The sequence below is a fragment of the Symphodus melops genome (assembly GCF_947650265.1).
Source record: "Symphodus melops genome assembly, chromosome: 16".
NCBI classification, from domain to species: domain Eukaryota; kingdom Metazoa; phylum Chordata; class Actinopteri; order Labriformes; family Labridae; genus Symphodus; species Symphodus melops.
Window position 1 is genome coordinate 22,858,260 of NC_136706.1, and position 25,893 is coordinate 22,884,152.

A 25,893-nucleotide genomic window follows, 5' to 3' on the forward strand; every position below is an offset into this window, starting at 1 on the left:
GAAATAAAGTATAAATGTTGGGGCACGGTAGACTGCTTTTGTTGTGGTCCTCCAGGCTGCGTTCAGGGCACCTCGGAAAAAACCACACCATATCATGCAGATAGGCAATATTCTTTTTTCTTTTTATTTATTTTTTTTACCCAAGAGGATTAGAGTCAGACATGAGAGAAACATATATGATGGGAGGAATATAAAAAAAAAAGTTAACTGAGGGAATAGATCAACTGAGAAGTAAGCTGATTTTATCACAGATTACTCAGAGTCGCCCCCTGCTGGCCGTTGGAAAAAATACAGGTTTAAAGCAACTTCATAGGCTTCAACAACCGAGGATATCGTGTAAAGAATTTATTGGCAAATTCGGGCCGCAGGAACTTTTTCATAGTTTCATGAACTATTGGAACCCTCCCTTTTTTTATATAGATTCTGCACCGCAGGAACTCTGAACTGTTTTATTTCCTGTAACCTCATTTAGAGGATCCTCTTCAGATCCTGCCTCAGAGTAGGTATCATGGCGGTGCGTATGCAGACAGGTCAAAAGTCCCCATGGCGTTCTCGGTAAACTCCCTGAAAAATAGTCCCTCTTCAAAAAGACCCCAAAACACCTCAACTCATTCAGGTTTGAACTTTTTCTCTAAATACCATGAATCCAATTTGCGACAAGATTTTGAATCTTTTAAAACATTTTCGAGACAATTGAACTTCCAGAAGTGTGCGTGGTTCCATTGTTTTTATTTCCATTTCTGAATTTAAGGATACAGATGAAACATTGTGAACTGGCTGATGACTGCATGAAGAAAAAAGATGACACAACACTTGGACCAAAGTCCAAAAGGGAAGCAACAAGAGCCTCTCTGTGTTTGCAGATAAGAATGTGCAGAGATCAAGGACGAGAGTCACCTGACTTCACCTTTAAACGCTTCATCATTATCTCCTTTTGAAAACAATAAAGAGCTCGTGTTGAAATCAGCTGTAGTAAGTCCCGTTGTTTCTCCTCACTGCGCTCACAGACTGGATCTGCTCTCTCAGTCTCTGCTCCCAGTCCTTGCACCAGTCTGGACTCCGCTCCAGGTTCTGGTAACGAGTCGCGAGCTTGTCCAACGCCAGCACGGCCTCGGGTAGCTCGAAGGTAAGCCCCGCCCTCTGCACGGCTGTCTGGAACTTGGCCGGGGAGGCCGTCGCGATGTAACACCTGCAATGAGAGTTTCACGCCGCAGACGTTAAATCCTGTTGCAGAAATCTAAACAAATGAAATCCTTCCTCGACGCCCTGATTATCTCGACCTGTTGGTCCGGGCGTCGTGACGACAGTTGTAGTGATGCCAGACCGCCACAGCTGTGTGCGGACACAGCACATACTGGTTCTCCTCCCAGCACCTCCTCATGGTCTCCAGGATCCCGTCATCGCTCACCGAGCCCGTCGACAAAACCTGCGACAGCTGAAAGCAGACGGGAAAGGTCACGACAGCGCAGACACGTGGAGGTGCGAGCTAGTGACAGCTGATTGGTCGGTACCAGTTTGTGATGTGTCGCCGGCAGAGCGTGTCGATGTGATTGTTGAAACTCCTCCATCATCGTCTTCACCGCGGCGCCGTCTCTCCCCAGCAGCAGCCAGAACACTCGCTCCATGTTGTACGGGTCCTGTAAGAGCCGGACAAGGGTGTTAGCATACCGCCATGTTCATAGAACACGGGCGGGGGAAGCTCTCGCTCCCCCTCGTCCAATCAGAATGTCGATCCACCTCGTGGTCATTTTCACGAGTGAAGAGAGGAGAGGCGACCAGCGAGGAGTCGGGGGTTTATTTTCTGTACCTGGATGTCTATGGCCGGAGCCAGAGTCTGAGTGACGTGAGCCGCCATGGAGAAGTCACCGCTGGTTACCGTCCGGTGCACGATGTCGTTCGAATTCACCATGGCAACCAGCTTCAGGGGCAACCCCATCTTCTTCACAATGAAGCCAGCTAACGCACGCACACACACACACGCGCACACGCACACACACACACACACACACACACACAGTGAGAAAGATAAGAAATGACACACTGGAATGAATAATAATGTTTCCACAGTGGGGCGTCTGTGGCCTAGTGGTCAGTTTGTGGGCCTCATGTACAGAGGTCAGCACCGGGTTCAAATCTGCTCGTCATCCCCCGACTCTCTCTCTCTCCTCAGTTTCCTCTGTCTCATCCACGCACACATTCGTGTTACGTGTTGTTGTAAGTTTACAACGCCATCGACATGTTTGCGTAGCCGTGTGCTCGGCGGTTTTAATCAGAGCATGACACTGAAAACCGAGCCGGTTTTTACAGGATCATTCTGGTGTAGAGGCGGTCTAAGTCCTGCTGAACCCACCTGCGATGTTCCCCGCCCCTCCCGTGGGCACGACCACCTCCAGCTCAGGCAGGCCGCCGCCAGCCTCCAGCTGCTGCACGCCGCTGAGCTGCAGGTAGGCGTAGATGAAGTGAGCGAGCTGGACCATGACTCGGGACCAGTTCACCGAGTTCAGACTCATGAGGCGGTGAGACTTCACCAGATCCTGATCCGCGAAGAGACGGCGCAGAGGCTGGTCGATGTCGTCCGAGCTGCCGTCCGCTACACAAACAAAAACTGGTGAAAAACCGAATCCGGCGTTATGAGTAAACGGCGTCTTTAATTCCTTTCAGTCCACCTGCGAACACGTGGACGTTATCCTCCAAACACGTGGTCATGTGTTTCTCCTGAACCGGAGTGACTCGTCCTCGAGGATAAACCACGACCACGTCTAACCCACGCAGACCTTTGGCGCTCTGGATGGCCGAGCCGCCGGTGTCTCCGGACGTTCCTGCGAAGGGACAAGATTCATAGAAAGGACGTTTTTATTCTCATGCTGGATGTCACGCAGCTCGCCAGGCGTCCTCACCTACGACCACGGTCGCTCGGCGCTGCTCTCTCTGCAGGAAGTAGTTGAGGAAGCGCACGGTGCAGGTCATAGCCAGGTCCTTAAAGGCCAGCGTGTCTCCGTGGAAGAGCTCCAAGACTGACAGACCCCCCTTCAACCGGGCGATCCGGACCACCTCAGGCACCGAGAAACCCGACAGAGCTTCACCCACCAACACTGAACCAGAGGACGGAGGAGAGGGGGACGGTTAGGGGACGTCTTCTTCTCTTCTTCATGTGAGCAGGTTTGTGAACGTTTGCTCCGCTCACCCTGCAGGTCGTCTCTGGGGATGAGCTGCGGCGGGATGAACAGCGAGGCGACCTCCACCACCAGCTGGGTGAAGCTCAAGCCCTCCCATCCTCTCAGGGTCTCGGCGCTGAGCACAGGGAGGCTCTCGGGCATGAACATCCCCCCGTCGGGAGCGAAACCTGAAAACAGAACATCCCGAAAGTCCCACCCACGGACCCCCCCGCGAGTGCTGCAGTAACGCATCGCACCTGAAACAAAAGACAGACAAACAGATCGAATAATTACAATAACATCGACCGACTTTACTTTGAGTATCGGCTGATTTAACCTCATATGCACACATATTACTCGATTTATTCATCAGTCAAAAAGTATTTAAGTTTCATTGTATGACACGTGCAGCTCTCCGTCACCAGCAGAGGGCGCTGTGTGGACTACAACCTGCAGCATCACTCTGCAGAGTGTCGATTGGTGACGCACGTACACGCACACTGTCTCGTTACATATCTGTTCCTGATCTGGATTAATATCATGGATTATTATATTCATCTATCCCAACGGATCAAACAAAGATCGAAGACAGACATCGGCCTAATGTCGATATCGGCATCAGCCCGAAATAATCGACTCTGTTACAAGAAATAACACAGAACAAAAAGCTGCTTTGTAAGTTTTTCCTGATCATGACATTTTGCTGAGCCGCTCCTTCCTCCTGTGCTCTAACAGTTCTGTGAACGCACCATGAGGTCAGACAAAACCCGCTGGACGTCATGACCGCAGACGCTGTGAGGACACTTACCGTGAGTTTTAGACGCTCTGAGACGTTCTCTAAGAGACGCTGGTCTTCACTCCTCCTGATCAGTTTGACTTCCACTCAGTGACGAGCTGCTGAGGAAGATAAAACCTGAACTTGAACTTTGGAACAACCTCCGCCAGGATAATCCTGACTGTTTGACTAAAGATCATGTGTGTGTGTGTGAGTGTGTGTGTGTGAGTGTGTGTGTGTGTGTATGAACTACTTCTTACTGGTTGATTATTTTGTCCAATAAATTATTTGAATGACAAGAATTAAAAACAACACTAAATTATTTTCCACTTCACCACCAATGCTCCAACCTGGAGGAAACAGTGAGCTATGATATCTCACACAACATGAAGCTCATGTTTGATAATAATAATAATATGGTTTCTTCCCTCTGATGAATAAACCCTGTTTTTATATCTCAGTTCTCAGTAAACTGGAGTTTGTCTGATTAACACTTCATGAGGAACAGGGGATTTATTGATATTAGAAACATCCAGAAGATAACATGAAGTGATTTTAGAAACAATGCTTGATCCTGACATGATTGACAGGTGGGCGTGGTTTAACAGTTTGTGTTGGGTTGACGCCAAGTCACAGTCTATGGGCTGAGACAAAACATGCCTTTAGAGTTTTGTGCACAACCTCATCCTTGCAGGTTTGGAGGTGGTCACCCTGGTGTGTGTGTGTGTGTGTGTGTGTGTGTGTGTGTGTGTGTGTGTGTGTGAGAGAGAGAGAGAGAGGATTGCATCGACTTTTTCTTAAGACAAATACAACACAAGACACACAAAGGATACATCTATACACACACACACACAAACAGATTACATCTTTAGGGGTTTTCTTTTTGTTTTTGTTTGCAGATCGTCTTCCATTTCTGTTTTGAATGTTTGTATTTTGGGTGTTTTCTGATTTCATTTGTGAATAATGCTTGTATGTTGTATGTATTAGGGAGAGTTCCCGGCGTGATGACGTGTAATGTCTGCGACAGCCACTGTAGTTTCAGTTAGCTACCCGTTAGCAACCGCCGTTTAAAGTTCGCACAAGAACTTTAAAAGTCAGTGGGGTCTTAAGTAACGCAGTAACGTCAACATCTCTTCAGCTTGTGTTAACCACAGACCTTATTTCAGTCTAAACACAAACACATTAAAAACCCACATTGACTTTTAGAGTTAGGAACCCACGGAGCTAACATGCTAACTCACTTCCTGGTTTTAGGACTCAAAACTACACCAGTCTATTTACCGTTATTCTTGGGCTCAATCTCATGTCCCTTATTTGCACCGAGTGTCCTCCGAGTTGTCTCCTCCACTAGTCGTTTCCTCGACAGCGTCACATGACGCGACATCAGCTGATCACGTTCAGCTGTCAATCAGCCGAACAGCTGTTTATGTTCACACACACACACACACACACACAAACTGTATTATTTCTAATCAAACACACACACAGTATTATTTCTAATCAAACACACACACTGTATTATATCTCATCAAACACAGTTACAGTGTTTAGTGTCTTTACCTGATAAAACACCTGAAGAACAACCTGCAGTCTGTTTCAAACCAAAAGGACAGTTTCTACTGACTTAAAGATTTCATTTTGAATTGTCTATAATTATTGATTATTAATCAGTTTGGACTTAACCTAGCCTGTATTTAGACAACGAACTCTGTATTTTATAAACACAGATATTTATGTGTCAGGATACTGAAAATGATTGATTAGAATCTAAATGATGAAACGTTCAGAAGATAAATAAGTGAGAATATAAAACGGACTCCTCTTCATCAGACTCTTTTTAATCCCAGCTCATCACAGAGCGACTCTTTACAAACTCACTGATGTTCATCATCTGTTTAAATGTCCCACGCTCCGTTTAGCCTCTTTTTAATCTCCCTCTTTTCTCCCGTATTAAACTCTGTTTCACTGAAGTCTGATCCTGTGCAGCGTCCAATCAGTGAGTGATATACGAGAAGGGGGCGTGTCTGTCAGTGAAAAGACTTCCGTGAAGTCAGCTCTCGTGTCTCCTCGGTCATCGCTCCTCGGATCAGCCTCCTCGCTCCTCGATCCTCTCTCCTCCGTTCGCTATAAGAGCTTTGGGACGATCCTCAACATGGCGGCTTGGGAACTACTTCCTGTTCGGCCGAGGACCGAGGACCGAGGAGACTGCAAATAAGACACTTGGGATGTACCCCCTGTCTGTGTGGAGTTTGCATGTCCTCCTCATGCAGGTGTCGGCTTCCTCCCACAGTCCAAAGACCTGCTAGTCGGGTAGGAGGTTAGGTAGTTAGGAGGGTAGGAAAGATAGATAACAGCTCTGCAGGGAGAACAAACAATCCATCCACCAATATGCACTGATAATCTCTGTGCAAAACAAAACGTCCTTTTTGTTTGCTTGTATCCAATATCTTTTTCTTTTGATCACTTTAGTTCATGATCAAAGGTGAGTGTTGGAACAGAGATCGACCTGCAAGTCGAAGACAACGGAAATATAAAAGTAACCAAAACTAACAAACAAACTCACAAACAAAACAAACAAACTAACAAACAAACAAACCAAAACAAAGTAACAAATAAACAAACAAACAAAACAAAGTAACAAATAAACAAACTAACCAACCAAAAAAAAAATATATAGCACAGTATGAAATGTAAACCATAAAAGAAAAATAAATACAGCACAGTATAAAGTAAACTACAACGGAAATATAAAAATAACAAAACAAACAAACAAACAAATAAACAAACAAACAAACAAACAAATAAACAAAATAACCCAAACTAACTAACCAACCAAAACAAACTAACTAAGGCACTAGCTAGTGTAGTCTAGTCTCTGTGGCTCCCCTCACTTGGAGAGTCTTGGACCTGCCAGTGAGGCCTGAGGCCTGAGCCCCCCTAGAGTGGAGGCCATGCTCACACTGTCGGGCACTGAGCAGGTTGGTGCAGTAAACCTGCACCGGAGTGGTTGTGTACCTGCCTCCACCGGGGACCGGAGTCCTGGGTCACAGAGCACTTACACGCCTCTTTAGGAGAGGGTGAAGTGACTCTACAGGCAGAAACCACCTCTACTTATAACCTCGCTTTGACCTGTTCTGTGACGTTTCAAAGAGAATGGAACACATCAAAGGACAGTACCGTGTTTGGCACGTGCGCTGCAAAGTCGATCGGCGCTGTCCCATTAATGACGTCATTTGAGACGTCACCAAAATATCCGAGGTTTTAAAGAGACGCTGAGACCAGCAGACGAGCAGTTTTCCAATCAGAGAGACGTGAAAAGCGCAAAGCACCCTGGGACATGTAGTCCTATAGTTATAGAGGGCCTGTCTGTGTGGAAACAATCCATCCATCAATATGCACTAATAATCTCTGTGCAAAACAACAGCCTACATGTAAGAAAAGTCATTTTTGCTTGCTTGTATCCAATATCTTTTTCTTTTGATCACTTTAGTTCATGACTCTTTACAAACTCACTGATGTTCATCATCTGTTTAAATGTCCAACCGAAGTAGTTCCAAAGACGCCAACAGACACAGAGACGTTTCATTTATCCCATTATTCATTTTAATGCACTTTTAATGTCTGCAAACAAGTAAAAACATATATACACGATTTTAAACACTGAAGACGATACAAAAATGTGCTTACAAAAGTCTGAATCATGCAAATAACTGACATAAGACTCAAAGAGTAAAGTGAACACCATCCCCCCAACACACACACACACACACACACACACACACACACACACACACACACACACACACACACACACAGAAATAAATACACATTAGAAAGAGGAGCATGTGGACACCATCAGTGAGTAACAGTCCCTCAAAAGTAAATCTTATTCAACCCAACATGTCTGCAAACTTAATAAAACACCTTCAAATGCTAAACGTGTTTTTTGTTTTGGTCTTTGAACGCCTCTTCGTTCGTCCTCGATCTCTTTAAACAGAAATTCACCAAACAGCGAGAAGATTCACGGCGCACAAGAGAGCCGAGTAACTTCTTTCATTTAAACACCGACGAGTCACTTTCTCTTCACTGCAGCCGTTAATCTTCTCACTCGATGTCACGTTGATGTTTCCTCTCATGCAGCGAGACATTAAGAACGTTTCAAACAGGGACCGACCGATGTCGATAAATCAGCAGACATCTTTCTTTCCCGGTCTGTAGATGAACAGATATAAACTCGTTTGGCAGAAAAGATATTTAACGAAGAGAAGATGGTCACTCAACTGGAAATTAACCGAGCGTCAGTGCTCGACACTCTGCAGAGTGATGACAGTGATGTAATCATACAGCGCCCTCTGCTGGTGACAGAGAACTGCTCATGTAGATCAATGATAGCTGACTGGTGAATAAATCGAGTAAGATGTAAAGTTAACGTAAAGTTAGTCACTGGATGCAGACAGTCGCTGGATTTGCTCATATCGGCCGATGTGATCAGCTCGATCGGGGTCTCGTTTGTAAGTCTGTAACTATGGCGATGGTACTCCGGGTTGTTTCCTCCTCTCTGTTAAAAACTGAAAGTGTGACAGGTTTATAAAGAGCCATAAGAGTCATTAGTGTTTGTTTGAGGTCGAAACCATCAGGGGGAATCAGAGATATTACCATGTGACCTTTGACCTCCAACTGAGCTTTAAACTTTGTGTTCCCTTAAGCGGCACTTTAAAAATCACTCAGCGAGAGGTGGTGAACTTTTTATGAAGATAAATCTTCTGTTTGTTTTCACCTGCTGCAGATTAATGTGGATACATTCAGACGTAATAAAGCCCACGATGTGCACAACACGAGAGAAGAGAAGAAGAGAGCGTGAGAGGAGCCAAAGGTTAATCTGCACCGTTAACCCCGAGCTAGCTTACCCATAAACTCAAAGTTAACGAGGCTGTTATGTCATTCAGAAAAAACTGCAGCAGCAGCAGGGCGGCCGCGTACAGACAGAAACAGGATGTGAGCTCGTTTAGTGATTCTACATTAAGCTTCATCTTCGATTTAAAAAAAAAAAAAAAAATGAAGAGAGACGGGAGTTTTTTTTTTTTTTTTTTCTTTCTTCCAAGACAGGGATCAAGTTCTGAACGCTGCTGGTAAAATATAAAGAAAGATGATCGACTCTGATCCAAGAGGAACTTCGTCATGCTTCCCTCTTTGTGACGTTACTTAACGAACTGTGTCGCCGCTGTAATCAGGGAACCGACCGACATTGATATTATTTTATCAAACTGATCAATTGGCCAAAATCTTTCTTGACTTTTTTTTTTTTTTTGAATGGGTGTGTATGTGACTTCCTGTGCTTCTGCTGCCAGCCTCTAGTGGACACTCGAGGAACTGCAGGATTTTGCATCAGCTTCATTTTTCAGCACCGGAGGGAGGATGGCGCTCCTTCGTATTATCTGACCATCAAGCACACGTCGTGGGCCAATCACAGCGGCTGTTTCACCTCAGCACAAAGTATTCAAAACAAAAGTGACTTCAGGTCAGCGATTAGCGTTCAGGGTTAAAACGCAGCACGGCTTCCTTCACGCGTTGTGTTAAAGTAATACGCTTGATTTATGTCGACGTTGGTGACGGGACAACAGACGTGATATTCAGAAGGTTACTGGAACATTATCCGACAGGCGAGGCCCGTCACTTCATATTTATTCGATCCACACGGAGAACGCCGTCTCCTGTTTCACATCATTGAACAGATAAGGCAGAATTGTTTCGTACGATAAAAACATTCAACTTCTAAAAATTAAAAAAAAAAAAGAAGTAAAAAGAATAAACATGCAACTATTGCTCAGCCCCAGATACACGTTTTGCTCATTCTGGCGTGAAAACGACGTCCCGCCGGGATCCTTCGTTCACGTCGAGTCTTTGTAAGGTTGGTAGTGTTGGACTTCCCTCCGATGGTTCAGTGCACACTTTATGATCTGAGCTCAACAAGTCTCAACAAGTGGGAGGAGCTTCATGACGCACCTCCTCCTCACTTTTCAGGGAGGGAATGTCTCAGGCTCCGCCCCCGACACATCTGTCCAGGCTCTTCATCGATAAAGTCCCCTGTTTTTGAACGTATGAAGTCTCACCTGCGGCGTCTGAGAAGAGGAGGCGGGCGGAGGGGGAGGAGAGGGAACGGGTTACGAGTTCTCCTGCAGCTCTTTGGCCTTCATCAGGATGGTGTGGACGTCCGAGATCGGGTAATCCTGACAGCGAGGAGACAAAGAAACATCTGCACTCCAGAAAACGTCGATTTCAGGAGGACTTTAATGAGTGTGCAAACAGGAAGTGTGACGTTTCATCTCACCTGCAGTAATCTCATGTTGACTGTGAAGTCTCCCGCCATGATGTTATCTTTGATGAGTCTGTGGACGACAGGAAGAGGCAGAAACATTACACACACACACACACACACACACACGTGGAAACACTGAGTGAGAACATGGAGCGTGAAGAACCTACACCAGCATGGCGCAGCAGACCAGTATGAGGAAGTGGAACCGGTCCTGGTCTGAGAACAGGGTGTCCCAGATGCGGATGACGTCTGGCAGGAGGAACTCCTGAGATAACAACAAGGTCAGCCAGCGGAAGGTGAAATACTGCGGCTTGATCTTCTGCTCTTCCTGTGAGGACCAGAAAGAAGACAGTGAGAGGACACAAACCAGGGACACGTCCACAGATCGCTTCCTCTCACGGGCGCCGTCTTCTTCTACACCTCGTTCTTCAACTCCCACTACAAACTCGTCTCTCGTAAATGTGTCGAGGCAGAATAATAACTGGAGTCAACATGTTCCACGTCAATAAATCAGAAATCACCTGAACGTCTCTGAAACTCAAATCATTCGACATCAGAGTTAAAATAAGAAATCTTCCAGCTCATGCTCCTCAAAACGAGACAGAACGAGTTCAACACATCAAGCGTTGGGAAATAATGACGGATATATGAATTTACAATATAAAAAAAAAAAAAAAAAGAATAGTGTCATGTATTATTTAAGACTGGATTGCTTTTGGCCGAGTTCAAATAAAAATCTTTTTTATCCTAATATCCGAACATCTAATCACAGGCAGCTTGTTCACCATGCACGCTCTCCTGTGGGTCAGTCATGTGACCCGCTTCCTGTGAACTCAACCTCATCTCTGTTGACGTGAGCTGTACTCCGTTTGTTTGTAAGCAGAGGCGGGACTTCATTAAACCCTTCTAACTAATTAACCCAGGGCTTTCTAATCAATCACATTTTAAGTGCATCATAATATTTGCTGTAAAAAGCCACACTTCTCAGTCTAAATGGATTTTGGTGGAAGGATGAATACAATGCATGCAGTGTTACTTACATGCATTTCATAAAGCTGTTGGATCTTGTTTGAAATCATTTTTCTGCACAGCAGCTGGAAAGTTGGATCACACGTTGCTAACTGTCTATTTGTGTTGTTTCTTTGTGTTGTTGTTGTGGAAAATAAGAAAAACCAAAACATGCATTGTTCCTTTTTTGATGCATATTTTACCAGCTCTTTTATTAGCTCTTATATTTTGAACTGTTGTAAGGTTTTTGCACTGTGTGATTATTCTGTTTTGCAGCTGTAACACTGTAAATCATCTCATCTTAGGATGAAGGATGTGGTGGCTCTCACCAGTTTGAGGTAGAGCTCCAGGTCTTTGTCTTTGAGCATGGAGTACACGCTCTCCATCTTGTAGGTGATGCCGCACTGCGAGTCGTCCAGGCTCTTGATGAAGTTGTCTCTGTTCTCCGACATCAGGTTGGTGAAACAGAAGAAGGTGTCTGCCTCGGCGTGCTCTGCACACACAATCACACACGTGACACATTTACCTCCACGTCTCACCTCTTCGTGTTATCAAACCGAGCCGCAGCGCCCACCTTTCCACTCGCTGTTTGGATCGGTGGCGAAGGTGTAGTAGATGGGCCCGACGATCTCGTTCATGCCCTGCACGTAGGCGATCCCGGGGTTGAGCTTGGCGTAGATGAAGAGGATTCGCTCCACCACCTCCCAGTGAGCTTCAGTCCCGCTGGGCAGCACCTCGTACTCATTGGACGGATACAAGTTCAAGGACTTTCCAGGAGAGCTGACCTGAGACACAAAGAAAGTCATCGAGCAGGTCAACACACACACACACACACACACACACATGCACACGCACACACACACACATACACATACACACGCACACACACACGGCTCACGTTTGTGACTCCACTGCGGTTGCGGTTCACAGTTTGTGCTTTCAGCGTGGTTTGTTCGACTCGCCGACGCAGCGTCTCGTAGTCGTTCTGAGGGTCCAGGATGAGCTGGCACGGGTAGTCTGTGGGGCGCTGGAAGAACGCCATGTCTGGGTACAAACGCCTGCACACACACACACACACACAAACACGGGGGTGTTTTAACACATTTAAACAACGGTCGCTCACATCTTCACTCTGATCCCCTTAAAAGGCCGTGAGACGAGATGTGACTTCCTGTTTCACACACTCGGACAGACATAATGTTACTGTAGCTGCTCTCAGTCACCTCTTTGTGAGGTCATAATAACACTGGTGTCCCAGTCTGAGGATCACAGGTCTTTTGTCTGCACGTGTGGATCAGTTTTGAAGGTCCTACCTCACATCCTTGTCTATTTGCAGCAGGATCTCGTTATCTTTGAAGTAGTTGTTCCACCTGCTGTCTGGGTTTGGATTCAAAGGCTGAAAAACATCAGATGAAACAAAAACATGTTGAAGACAAAACTTGCACAAAGTCGTTTCTCTGTTTTGAAAGTCAAACACGGTTTATAAATGTCATGAAGAGAAGTCTGCTGCACTTCACAGGAAACTGTTAAATGTTTAGAAAAAGGAAACTCGTGAAGCGTCTCCTGCTGCGTTTGTCCGAGCTAAATGCGGCGCTCGCAGCCGTTAGCAGCAGAAACAGAAGAGGGAGGCTGGACTCACGTGGTCCTCCATCGTCACGTCTTCTCTGGAAAGGCCCAGGTTGGCTTTGGCGATCCCCGGCTGGATGATCATTTCTTTTAGAAACTGAGAGTAGACCTCCCTGTGAGAGACATGAAGAAGAAACTTGAAGACAGCTTTTCAAGCGAGACATTAAATGCACACGTCGCTCAATCGTGGCGCCGACTGCAGAGACCCCGCCCTCGGGGAGTTGATGTGTTACCTCCAGCCAATGACAGCGCACAGATGAGTTCAGTGAGTACAGTTCAGCGATTGGACGTGAATCAAACCGGAGGAAATGTTCCTGTTGGGCAGGAAGACGCCGAACACTGGAGGTTAGCTTGTGCGAGCGTGCATGCTACATGCTGCAGTGAGCGTGCATGCTACATGCTGCAGTGAGCGTGCACGCTACATCCTGCAGTGAGCGTGCTCTTCTGGGGGAAATGTTTCCACAAACTCAAAAGGTTTAATAGACGTTAAAAACATAGAAGTTGAGGGGTCGCCGGTGGCGCAGCGACCCCATGTATTGAGGCTCAGTCCTCGCGCGCGGGCGGCCCGGGTTCGCGTCCGGCCTGTGGCCCATTTCCCGCATGTCTCTCCCCGCTCTCTCTCCCTGATTTCCGACTCTATCCACTTTCCTCCCTCTATAATAAAGGCCAAAAATAAATCTTTAAAAAAAAAAAACAGAAGTTGAAGCTCAGTTGGACAAAGTGTCCTCACTGCAGGGTCTGAGGGGATTCAAAAACACAATCTCTCTCTCTCTTTCCGTTTCGGTTGGGAGGAAACAACGGCGCATGGTGTTTATTCATAGCTCGACTGTGAGAGAGCAGCTTAATAAACAGCATCAGGCCGATGAGTCAGGACCGAACGGGTTACTAAACAACAGCCTGTCTCTTCCTCTCAGATACTGATTAACAGCAGAGTGTGTGAGCGGCTACCTGGTCCTAAAATAACAAGTGAGAACTGGAAGGTGAAGCTTCCAGACTGCAAAGACTGTGTTTGTTCAGCACAGCTCTGATTGGTCCGTTTTTTGGGGGGGTTATTGTGTCACACATGCAGCAAACAACACAAACAAACAAACAAACGGCTGCAGGACGCCCTTCGTGAGGGAAGAGCTGATCCTCTCTGTCATGTTTGCTCTTTGAATAACAATCTGAGCCGGTCAGGTTAAAACAATCATTTGTCCCTCTTTAAGCCTGCAACGCTGTTGGTTCCTGCAGTCCAAACACGAGCCCTGTGATTGGACCGCTGGGTAACACCATTTCTCCTGCATGAACAACTTTTCTGGAATCTCACGTTTTCAAGATTCTGCAGAAAGAATAACGTTTAATCAACTGCTGCTCCGTGTTTATCAGCTCCAACTCCGACCCGCTACGCTCAGGTTCAGTCGCCGTGGTTTCCTCTTCACAAACACGCAACGAGCTGCAGTCCCCAGTTTGAGTCCAACCGGTGGCTGCATGTCGTTCCCCTTCGTCTGGATCTATCCACTGTCCTCTCTCTAAATTAAGACCCCAAAAAAATGTATTAAAAAGTGGACTTCTTACCTTTGCTTTTTGAGGAAAGACTCCCATAACGTTTGATCGAGAGGTAGATAATTCAGAAGGATCTGAAGAGGATAAAAAAAGAGTGGCATCAGTCAGGGACACACGGCCCAGCAGTCCTGACCTCGCCCACTTCAACGTCTCAGGATGCAAACTGATGCATCCCAGTCACACTGAAAACAGCCGATCATCACCGTCTCATGCAATCTGCTGCGTCTGCCACTAAAACGAGTTTCTACTCTGGACGAGGTCGAACATGTCGAAGCAATAAAGACGACGCTTTATGATTCAGGAATAAAACACATGACTTACTTTCCAGCACAGTGCTCGTATGCCTCCTTCAAACGGGACTCCTGAGAGGAAGAAACAGACGGAGGGTCACCGATCAAACATCTACAATCATCCAATCAGAACAAAGAGGATCGAGGAGTGAAACCGACCGTTGAAGCAGAGTTCCCGCAGCGTCTTCAAATTGATGTTTTCTTCGCTCAAAGCCACTTTGAACTCCTGTATCCTGAAATCAGAGAAAAGACGACGTCAGAAGTGCGACGTGATAACCGTCATTAAGACGAGGAGAAACCTTCGCGTGGTTTTATTTACAAACAGTCCCGTTTATTTTAAACCAGGAGGACGAGAGATACTGAAGGACAAATCAAACACCTATAATCAATAAATGATTCTGTCACAGTGGGGGTTAAAGACATGAAAGCACAGAGACAAGAAGACCAACATGTTATCTGAAGCTGATAATAGTGATCATATGTCCAGTTCACCACTACTCTTCTTACTCTGACCCATTTAAAGGTTCTGTTTGCTCACAATGTTGAAGTCTTCATCGTGTTCCAGTCAGGGGCAGAAACTCAGACTAACAACTTGTGTTAGGAACCGGAGAGTCGCTGGTTCAATTCCCAGTGTGGACCACACAGACTGTTTCCACCAAGCGGTCCGGTCCCTTTTAATTCCAACGTCAAAGGTTGGTACTGGTACCAAAGGAAGTGATCCATACCGGCTGACTTTTGGGGTGCCAAGGGTACCGATCAGACTGTAAACAGTCTTTTATTTCCTGTGGCCCGTTAATCTTCGTTTAACTGAATATAATAGCGGGCTACACTGTGTTGGGCTGCTATGATGTCACACTATTTAACATCTTTCTATCTACACTTACCCAATAAGGGTACGGCCGGCTGTGGAAACACAAGCATCTTCGGGGTCTATCGTACCAAACTGAACTGAACCAAACTGGACCGCTTGGTAGAAACGGGGCGATGAAGATGATCTGAAGCTGGAGAATCAGCTTTATTGTCCAGGTATGTTTAACACATAAGGAGTTTAACTTCTGTAGACTGTGCTCTCTCTGCACAGATGTAAATATTAAATATTAACAATTAACTAAAAATATAAACAAGTCGCTAAAGACCAATATGTACAAGACTAAATTAGATAAAAGTGCAGTGTTGAGTAGTGCAAGAGAGATCTTTTACAGTATTTACATTATAAAGCGTATAGATGATCATTTAAATGGAATAATATCTGTACATCCACAGTGAGGGGGTGCCCTCGAGCCAGGCACCGAAACCCCAAACAGCTCGCTCCCCATGGAGCAGCCTCACTGACATCTTTCCACACACCCACGTGCACAGGTCCTGTTTGTGCACGTGCGTGTGTGTGCGTGTGTGTAAACCAGAGATAAATAAAGTTTAACCAGAATTGAATAAAAACAGGATAAATAAATGTGTAAATAAAAATCACGTGATGCAGTTTGTAAACATGAATGAACAATCTGAATATAACATTGAGCAGGAGTTTAACCCTGAAAGTAAATATTAGAGATTAATTTAATTAGTCTGAATATACATCATGCTAGCACGGTGTGGCTAACGAGTCACAGCTAATCCACAGACACAAAAATAGTTGATTATTTCATACATAAATATATAGTTTCCCTTCTTTGACACACACAAGCTGTCAGCACAAACTGGACGACAGGGTTAGCATATTAGCATATTAGCATGTTCAGGAAGTGTGATGTGTCAGCTGATGAGCTAACTGTGAGCTAGCATGGCTAATGAAAAAGGCTAATATTGATGAAACGTTTCAATAACTTAAACATGGTTCACTTTTAGTGACGTAAAAGGTGAATTTTGCAAAATAAAAATATATTAAAAGGGTTATTTTGCTGATGTTGTTTAAAGTTAGCTTGGCTAGCTGAAAACACTGAAGTTTCTCTGTTAGCATGCTAGCCTGCTAGCTAGCTGCTGTTTCAGCAGGTGACGTTACGACTGTCCGCGTGCGCTGCATCGCGTGCAGAAGCCCAGGTTTAGATGTGTCTCACCTGTTCTTGTAGGCAGTAGACATGTCTGCACCGGAGGAGCTTTATTCCTTCAACTGAGGAATGAACTGTTGTCCAGGAGGAAGTCCTCCTCTCACTTCCGTCTAAACCACAACACTGCACACAAACACACACACAGATGGTCACGCACACGCGTGTACGCGCACAAACACGCGCATATGGTCACGCGCACAAACTGCACGTAGTGAGTGGGTTCAAATAATACAAATTGTCCTAAACATGGTGTTCCAGCCTCCACGATGATTCAACAATGGGAAATGTAGTTTATTCATCATTTATGTAACACTGTGGGGGAGTTTTATGTTGTTTTAAATACATGAAAGCAGTTATAATAATTTCATGTCTCCAGCATAGGAAGATAAAAAGGCTGGAGCTCTGCTTAAATATGTCTGTGTGTTTGTGTTTGGAGATTTACAAGTGAACTAGTAAGATTTAAAATGATATTTCATCATTCAAAGACCCATATTTATCTATCTAACTATCATCAATTTAAAGAGGGCATATTATCCCCCTTTATTCACCTTTTCAAACAGTCCCCCTGAGCTCTACATGAAACATCTGTGCTTTGAAATATAACATGAATCAAGCAGCAGAGGAGGTTTGTGATCCTGTAGAAACCAGCTACAGAATTCAATAAGGATTTAAATTCAATCAGCTCCTTTAAGGTCTTTGGGGACAAAAAGAGCAAATTAAACATGTCCAACTTTAACAGCCTTTCCATGTTTTTCCTCCTCAATATGTCTGTGGTTTGACAAACTCGCCTTTTTCATGACCCAATTAATCTCTGAGATCATTAAATAAATATGTTGTGGTTATCAAAAATATTTCATCACGGCACTATAACCACTCTTTATGTTTTTAGGTTTTAATGTCTGTGACTCATGCTGAGTGTGTTTTTTAATCTGATAAGGTGTCATACCTGCTGAGTGCCACTAGAGGGCAGATATGTTTTGAGAATTTAAATGATTTACTTTATTGATCCTTCTATTTTTACTCTTCACCTCATGCAACACACTCATAGGCTGATACTGTTTATACACACGCTAAAACAGGATCCTCTAAACATGCAGAGCTGCTCATAGGAGGCGCTCATGAGCTGTGGGCTTCAATACATGTATCAGTGATTTGCACAGTTAGGATTATTTAAAACGTGTTTTTGATATTCATGGTCCCACAGTGGTTTAGAAATAATCTGAGCTGGTTTTGGATTGTTGAAAGAAAAAAAGGGGATTCAGAAAGCAGATTAGATTACTAATGTAGTTTTGATTTTGATCTGGATCGAACATGAAAGAATTTGGGATTATCCTAATCCTGGGAGAGGGGGCATTTTCATTTCATTTCAATTAAAAACTTAACTTAATCAAACTTAAAAATAAACTTTATTTGTATAATGTCTTATATTCAGAAACATTGATGTTCGTTTTTCAGCTGGTTTAATTTACTGTTGAGGTGAGTTTTTAAATCAACTCGGCTACAAAACGGCTCCTCGTCCTACACTAGACCCTCTCGTCCAGGTTTACACGCTTCCCATCAATTTTTGAACGCAATTCAAGATTCTTGTTAAAGCTCTGTATGGACCGGCCTATATTACAGAACTTTTATGGCCTTATACTCCCGGCATATCTCTCTGGTCTTCTGATTCAGGGTTTGCTACCTTTGGGTTTAAGATTTGTAGACCCTTTGCACTTCCTGACTCTGGTACTTTTTCCATTTGAAGTTAATGTTGTTGTGTTTTCTTATTTGTTGGTGTGCTTTGCACTTCAGGGCCACCATACTAACCCCTCTATGTTATATCCATTATGTTATTTTACAATTTTATTCCAATAAACAGAAAGTTCTTGGTATTTCCTTTTATGTTCCAGCCTGCCCACTCAGGTCCTTGAATGCTTACCTTTTAAACATCCCTCATGGCGGAGGCAGACTGTGGAGCTCACTGCCTCTGGATATCAGAACAGAAAGCTCTCTGTTTGTTTTTAAACGTAAAATAAATACCACCTTTTTAAACTGACTTTTAATTAATAGGGATTGTTAATGCCTATATTATTGTTCTTTTATTATTGTTTTTTTAATCTCATTTTATTTAATGTACATTTCTTTAGTGAAGCACTTTGGGCTGCAAGTTTTATGTATGAAAGGTGAATAAATAAACCTGAGTTGGTGAGTGATTACAGGTAAATTCATTTTTTAAAAGTGCGTATTAAATGAGTGTAAAAAGGGACACCTGGACGGACAAGTGATGGGAGAGAAAGAAGAGGAGGAGGAGGAGGAAGTGGAAGGAGAGAGGAGGAAGAGATGGGAAAAGGAGGAGGAGGAGGAGGAGGAGTCTGTTTGTTGACATCGGACGAAAACCGAAAATCAGATGAGTGAAGACTGGTGATAATATCTGAATTTCTCGCCGTCATCGAGACCTGCAGCCTCGGCTGAAGCTCAGGTAGAGTCCTGCCTGATGTGCCGTGACCTCTGACCCCGCTGTCTGCGGTGTACTCACAGGGAGCTAAGCTAGCGCTAGCCCAGCTGGCTAAGTTAGCAGCAGGGAAAGTCATCGTTAGCCACAAGCTAACACAAGCTGACACCGTATCGGCAAGTGATCGCTAAACTTAGAATAACAAGTGTTTCTCTGTGGTGTTTTGGGTTGCTGTAAGTGAGTAGGAGCACATCTGATGCCTGTTAGCATGTAGCTTCGTAGCGTCAGTGTTGTTAAAGTGTATTATTGTACACAGCAGCTAGCTTAGGAGCTAACTGAGGAGCACCGCTGTGTCTCCCACAGGATTCATTGCTGTGTGTGTTTATCTAACAAAACTTAGCTTTACCCACTCAAAGACAGGACAATGCGTGGCCTCGGCTTCAACTTAACAGCTAGAGTCGTCTGTGTGTTTAAAGGAAAACTTATAAAACTGTGTTATTCGTGCTGGGATAAGTTGCTGCAAAGTTGCTAACAACAGCAAAGCAGGCTAACTTTGCCAGGTATGCAAAGGTCTATTACAGGTTTATGATGATGACACACCTTCATCGTGATTTCAAAGAAACAGTGAGAATGGCTTATTAGGGACTTCATGATTCACTAGACTCAGGATTCACTAGATTCAGGATTCACTAAACTCAGGATTTACTAAACTCAGGAGTCACTAAACTCAGGATTCACTAAACTCAGGAGTCACTAAACTCAGGATTCCCTAAACTCAGGATTCACTAAACTCAGGATTCACTAAACTCAGGATTTACTAAACTCAGGATTCACTAAACTCTGCATTCACTAAACTCAGGATTCACTAAACTCGGGATTCACTAGATTCAGGATTCACTAAACTCGGGATTCACTAAACTCTGGATTCACTAAACTCAGGAGTCACTAAACTCAGGATTCACTAAACTCAGGAGTCACTAAACTCAGGATTCCCTAAACTCAGGATTCACTAAACTCAGGATTCACTAAACTCAGGATTTACTAAACTCAGGATTCACTAAACTCTGCATTCACTAAACTCAGGATTCACTAAACTCGGGATTCACTAGATTCAGGATTCACTAAACTCGGGATTCACTAAACTCTGGATTCACTAAACTCAGGATTCACTAAACTCAGGATTCACTAAACTCAGGATTCACTAAACTCAGGAGTCACTAAACTCAGGATTTACTAAACTCAGGAGTCACTAAACTCAGGATTCACTAAACTCAGGAGTCACTAAACTCAGGAGTCACTAAACTCAGGATTCCCTAAACTCAGGAGTCACTAAACTCAGGATTCACTAAACTCAGGATTTACTAAACTCAGGATTCACTAAACTCAGGATTCACTAAACTCGGGATTCACTAGATTCAGGATTCACTAAACTCGGGATTCACTAAACTCTGGATTCACTAAACTCAGGATTTACTAAACACAGGATTCACTAGACTCATGATTTAAAAAATTCAGGATTCACTAAACTCGGGATTTACTGGGCTTAGAATTTATAAAATTCAGGATTCACTAAGTATTTGACAAAATGAGACTGTAGACAAATGACAACTGCTTCTTTTAGGGCAGGCAATTATTTTTTACAAGGGGCCACATGAGAACCCCACATTTTGTCAGAAGGCCGCACCAACAATAACTTGAACTCTGCTCAACGTTCTCTCACTGTAAAATACAAAATTATATATTATTATTATTATCGTCATCGTCGGCCGCTTTGTCCTTCAGCTGAAGCTCCAAGTTTGCAGCGATGTCCTCAACCCGCCTCGTGAAAATGAAATGATGATGAAAAACTCCAATCACCTCCCCTTGATGAGAGAAACAAACATTGAAAGACCAAACGACACAGACAAGCAGGTTAGCAGCTCCTAAAGGAATCTGCTTCGCTCATCATTTGTCTACAGTCTCATTTAGTAAAATAAATCGTGACAGAATCATATCTTGAACCCATTATCCTGACTCGTATCGTATCGTGAGTTTAGTGAATCTCTACGTCCATAATTTCTGCAATAAATGCCAAAAACATTGGATGTAAGATGTAGCTAGTAAGATGAGAGGGGGCTATTGCTTAATGTGTCCCAATTGAAACGTGGGTTTAAAAAAAGTTCTTCTTCAGACTGCAGAGCTTTTATACATCTTCAAGCCTGTCTCTCTCTTTTCACCGTGGTAGCTGAAATCTGCTTTTAAAAAAAAAAAAGATAAAATCTTACTTATTTTAAAGATTGATAGAATTAAAACGTCCCAAAGCTTTAAAGAAACGTCTTCTCTTTCATGAGGCATGCGCTGGAGAGAGGAACGTTTCCATCATAAACGATAAAAAACCAATGTGCACATTGTTTAAACTGCACATAGGTTGGAGCTTTTTTTTTTTTTTTTTTAAAAGATTTATTTTTGGCCTTTATGCCTTTTATTATAGAGGGAGGAAAGTGGACACGAGGAAAGTGGATGCAAACCCGGGCCGCCTGTGCGAGGACTGAACCCCGGCGACCCCATATGTTGGAGCTTATTGCGATTTTTGACGAATGAAAACAGTTACAGTATCCACTATTGGGATGAGCAGTGGCAGGACTTTTTACGAGTGTCATGTGAAGTTCAAAATGCTGGTCTTGTGGCAACCTTAGAATCAACTTAGATAACCAAGGGGAACTTCTTCGGCAGCCTGTAGAGAGAAAGAAATCGTCCCTTACTTTGACCTTTCTTCACCGCAGGCCTCCCAAGGTCCCCTGCTCTGCCGTGTCTGCGATCCGAGCCAGAGAAGAAACATGGCAGCCAAAGCAGGAGACAACCCCGACAGCCTCATGACTCTGGCGACGGTGTTCTGCCTGAGGAACCTCAGGAAGACGATGTGCTACCAGGGCTCCAGGAACCATCTCTGCCTGCGCTCGGACATCTTCCTCCCCAGTGAGATCTGCGACAAGCTGGTCAACACGTATGTGACACGTTTACCCCCAAATCTGGATTTGTTTAGTCTCTGACAGTATTTCAGGTTCCTCTCTGAACATGTGCTTGTTCTGTGTTTGTTCAGATACATGGAGTTGGTCCACACGGACAGTAACTTTAAAGCAGAGGAGAGTTTCTTCCAGCTGTTCTCAGACCCTCGCAGCACCAGACTGACCCGGGTTCAGCTGAGAGAGGACAACGTACATGACAGAGATCTGGAGGCCATCAGGAAACAGGTGAGATGCTGCTCGTTGTGAGTAGACTGGAAAAGTGATGACGTATTTTTGTAGACCAACCCGGAAGTAGCTTCGCCATGGGTTAGAAGGAGAATTCTCCTATGGGATTTTTGCATTGGATTTTGGATCATTGCACAAAATGGATAATCTTTACAGATGAACGTCATTTATATGAAGTTTGAAGAGTTAATGCAGCCCAGAAAAGTAAAAAGCTAACGTTATGCTACAAGCTAACTACACCGCGGTTGATTTTGATATCACAACAGTTATGCTTCATCGATCGAATCAGCGGTTTTGACAAGCCAGCTAAACAGTAGCTTAATAAGTTGTTTATTAATATCATATTTTCAAGATCTCTGAAAAACACGACTGGAGGCTGTAAGGAGGATTAGTGAGAGAGTTCCCGGCGTGATGATGTTTAATGTCTCCATGACAACCAGTGTCAACTCATTAAGCGACTTATTAGCAGCCGTCGCTGTAAGGACGCGTAAAAACTTTAAAACTCACAAGTGGGGGTCTTAGCTAGCGTAGTTTATCTCGTCTAACAAAACGTCAACAGGCCGTTTGGAGATTTTCCCTTCATGACATCACAAAGGGCAGTAGCCCCTCCCCCAGGTGGGTGACACTCCCACAGCTAGGTGTTTGTTCTGCCATCTGAGTCTGCCATCTCACCGTAAACAATAGGACATGGAGAGAGACACCCGAGCCCTTCCAGAGAGGGGGCGTGGTCAGACACAGCTCATTTACATATTTAAAGCTACAGACACAGAAACAGCCTGTTCTGAGCAGGGCTGAAATAGAGGGGTTTATAGACATGATCAAATACAGGATCAGAGTGGATTTACAACAACACACTTCACACACATGATGAAGAGGAGCGAGGACACTGATTTCACCTTTAATAATTAAATTTGTATTATATCCTGTTTAAACATTAAAAAATAAATCTTGTATTTAAGCTTCTAATCTTTTTAAAAACATGTGTTTGGGTTTCACAGACACTAGTAAAATGTTAATCCGATACCCGACACCTTAAAAGTAATGTGGGTTTGTTTTTGCTATGGTTACGTCCACCATGAGAGGCCGCAGCTGTTTGGTTTTCTGTTACCACTCAAACAAATTGTGGCGTCGCGTTTGTGTTTCTGGCCGGTTTGGAGAAGGTGAGGAAAGTTCATCAAATCACGACCTTAAACACAGGTTGAGAAAAAGTTTGGGTGAGGCCGTATTGTGGTTTTTGAATTGAGGAAGGATTCTCTGTCAAAAGTCAGCAGGGCGACGACATGTGTGGAAACAGCTGTTTGTTTGTCTCTCTCTCTCTCTCTCTCTCTCTCTCACTCTCTCTCTCTCTCTCTCTCTCTCTCTCTCTCTCTCTCTCTCTGTGTCCTAGCTGTCATAAGCAAAACTCCAAATTTGACCCTGCTCCAAGAATATCTGATACCTGAGAGATTTGAGATTTATGCTTTCATAAAGTTTGACATCCTGTTGTTCTTGTTGGCTTGTTCAGTCTGAGACACGGTGACAGAACGGCATAAAGAGGACGATGCATTTATTTCTGCAGGATATTATAAATGTGTTTTTCACTGAAGTAATTCTTGACTTGATTTCTTCTCCAGGACCTGATTGAGCTCCACCTCACGTACTGCAACCGTCTGTCGTCCCGCAGTCTAAAGACTCTGACGTGCTTCAAGGAGACGCTGGTGTCTCTTTGTCTGTTCGGCTGCAGTCACATCTTCTACAGGAAGGGCGGCGCCCCGCTCGCCTGTAACGAGGACACGGACGAGGAGGAGGACGAGACCCCGGCTTCTCGACAAGCTTTAGAGACAGACTTTAACTTCCAAGGGTTCAACCGCCTCAGGTTGCTCAACTTGGGCGGTCTGCCGGACGAGGTGGACGCAGAGACCCTCCTCAAACCCTTGAAGTCTCTCACCTCTCTAGATCTTTCCAACGTTCACCTGCTGGGCACGGCGTTTCTCACACAGTGGAAAGACAGACTGGCGTCTCTTGTTCTCTACAATGTGGACCTGTCAGAGGAGCTGGTCAGCACGGTGGTGGAGATCAATAATCTCAGGTGAGAGAAGACGGAAACTGTCACAAAGGGAGTCAGATGATTGGTCCATGCTTCTTTTATATTCGTGGCACAGCATCGGAAAAAAAAACAAACACAGAATCAAGCAGAAGAAAAGCTGCAGTCTGGGAAAAAAGCAGCTCATGCAATATGTATGCATGCATCAGATTATTTATAGAACAGCCTGCAAACAAGTCAAAGGGAACGTTTCTCAATTGCACAGTAAAAAAAAATAAAATAAAGGGTTCAAACTCCCTTTGCGTTCACGCTTAACAAGAAAAACAGCATGTAATGTGCAAAATGTCAAATTCACTCAAAGTTTAAACACGTGAAAAAAATGTTCAAAAAGATCTGCAAGAGTTGAAAGAGCGGTTTCAAAACGAGTGCATGAAGACCCTCAGTGACGCTGTGAGTAAATGTAGCTGGTTTCTGTTTGACCACTGAAGATGCAGCGTAGTCGAACCTGAACCTGAAACTCAGATTATTATAGAGCGCAGGGCGAAGCCGGACGCATCATAGAGGAAACATTCACTGAGACGCTCTGTGACGCGTTTACGTCATCGAAGGTGAACGGCGTTGACGCTGACAAAGTGGGCGGGACATCTTAAAGAGGAAGTGACTTCAAAACCTTCAACCAATCACGCCAGCTCTCAACCAACAAACGAGTAAACATCAGTGCACACAATTAACGAAGGCATAAAGAGGCGATTCAGCGCGTCAGACTCCAGCTCAGTGCTCTCCGACACGCCGCCATTTTTTAATCAAGGTTTTTTTTCTGTTTTAAATTCTCTGGCAGTGAAAACAAAAATGTAAATCTGCTTCCCCTGGTGGGTTATTAATGTTTTTGATGTCTTGCGATCCATCACGTTGGTTTTGCTATTTTAGTCATTCTTCTGTTTCCGTGTTTCTGCTCCCCGCACTTCTTTACTGCTTGACTAGTTAAAGATTCATTTCACGTGTGAAGCTCTTCATCTTGTGTCTCCATGAAGCTGACTGTCGACACTCAGCATCAAGTTCATTGTTATAATCCGACACTGTCAGAACAGAGTTGTCGCTTGTTGTCTTTCTCTCTGAGCGTCCAGCACAAAGAGTCATGTGACACATTAATGAGGACTCCGTGTTCCTCCAGGCATCTCGACATCTCGCGGGAGAGCCGGCGGAGCTCCAAGTTTAAGATGACCAGGAAAATCCTCACGGCCATCGTGCAGCGGCTGGTCAAACCTGGTGTCGCTGGGACGTCTCGGGCCACATCATGCTCGACAACTGCACGGTCCCTCACTTCGAGGAAGCCATGGGTCGGCCCAGGTGGGAAACAAAACGACCTGTACTGGTTTTGATATAAATCAGGTTTCTTTGCATGAACCTCCAGATAATCAAGCGCTCTTTCTATTTCAGCATGGAGCCGTGTAAGAG

General features: G+C 44.4%; 3 protein-coding genes across 4 annotated transcripts in view; 1 reads left to right on the plus strand and 2 right to left on the minus strand.

Moving 5' to 3' along the window:
* Positions 1-710: 710 nt before the first annotated feature.
* Positions 711-5,336, minus strand: thnsl2 (threonine synthase-like 2). 2 transcript variants are annotated; one of them, XM_079364461.1, is made up of 10 exons: positions 5,212-5,336; positions 3,964-4,049; positions 3,185-3,412; positions 2,898-3,092; positions 2,667-2,819; positions 2,351-2,590; positions 1,808-1,956; positions 1,512-1,637; positions 1,281-1,435; positions 711-1,189 (listed from the first exon to the last, which is right to left on the minus strand). In XM_079364461.1, the coding sequence occupies exons 3-10, from the start codon at positions 3,405-3,407 to the stop codon at positions 964-966; spliced, it is 1,467 nt and encodes a 488-aa protein (XP_079220587.1). In that variant the 5' UTR covers positions 3,408-3,412; positions 3,964-4,049; positions 5,212-5,336; the 3' UTR covers positions 711-963. The 2 variants fall into 2 exon arrangements, with proteins under 2 accessions (XP_079220587.1, XP_079220586.1); XM_079364460.1 differs by having other exon boundaries at positions 3,964-4,052.
* Positions 5,337-9,568: 4,232 nt separating this feature from the next.
* tbc1d13 (TBC1 domain family, member 13) lies at positions 9,569-16,936 on the minus strand. Its single transcript, XM_079364936.1, has 12 exons — positions 16,764-16,936; positions 14,872-14,945; positions 14,744-14,784; positions 14,435-14,496; positions 12,894-12,993; positions 12,568-12,650; positions 12,153-12,312; positions 11,829-12,039; positions 11,584-11,747; positions 10,414-10,574; positions 10,259-10,316; positions 9,569-10,157 (listed from the first exon to the last, which is right to left on the minus strand). Exons 1-12 carry the CDS (start codon positions 16,784-16,786, stop codon positions 10,092-10,094), a joined length of 1,203 nt encoding a protein of 400 aa, XP_079221062.1. The 5' UTR covers positions 16,787-16,936; the 3' UTR covers positions 9,569-10,091.
* A 2,096-nt stretch (positions 16,937-19,032) lies between these two features.
* The window catches only part of zer1 (zyg-11 related, cell cycle regulator), a 10,467-nt gene continuing 3,606 nt past the window's right edge, over positions 19,033-25,893 (plus strand). The window contains 7 exon segments of the mRNA XM_079363801.1: positions 19,033-19,212; positions 21,948-22,168; positions 22,265-22,415; positions 24,029-24,483; positions 25,610-25,697; positions 25,699-25,713; positions 25,715-25,785. Coding sequence (XP_079219927.1) covers positions 22,002-22,168; positions 22,265-22,415; positions 24,029-24,483; positions 25,610-25,697; positions 25,699-25,713; positions 25,715-25,785 — 947 coding nt within the window. The 5' untranslated portion in view covers positions 19,033-19,212; positions 21,948-22,001.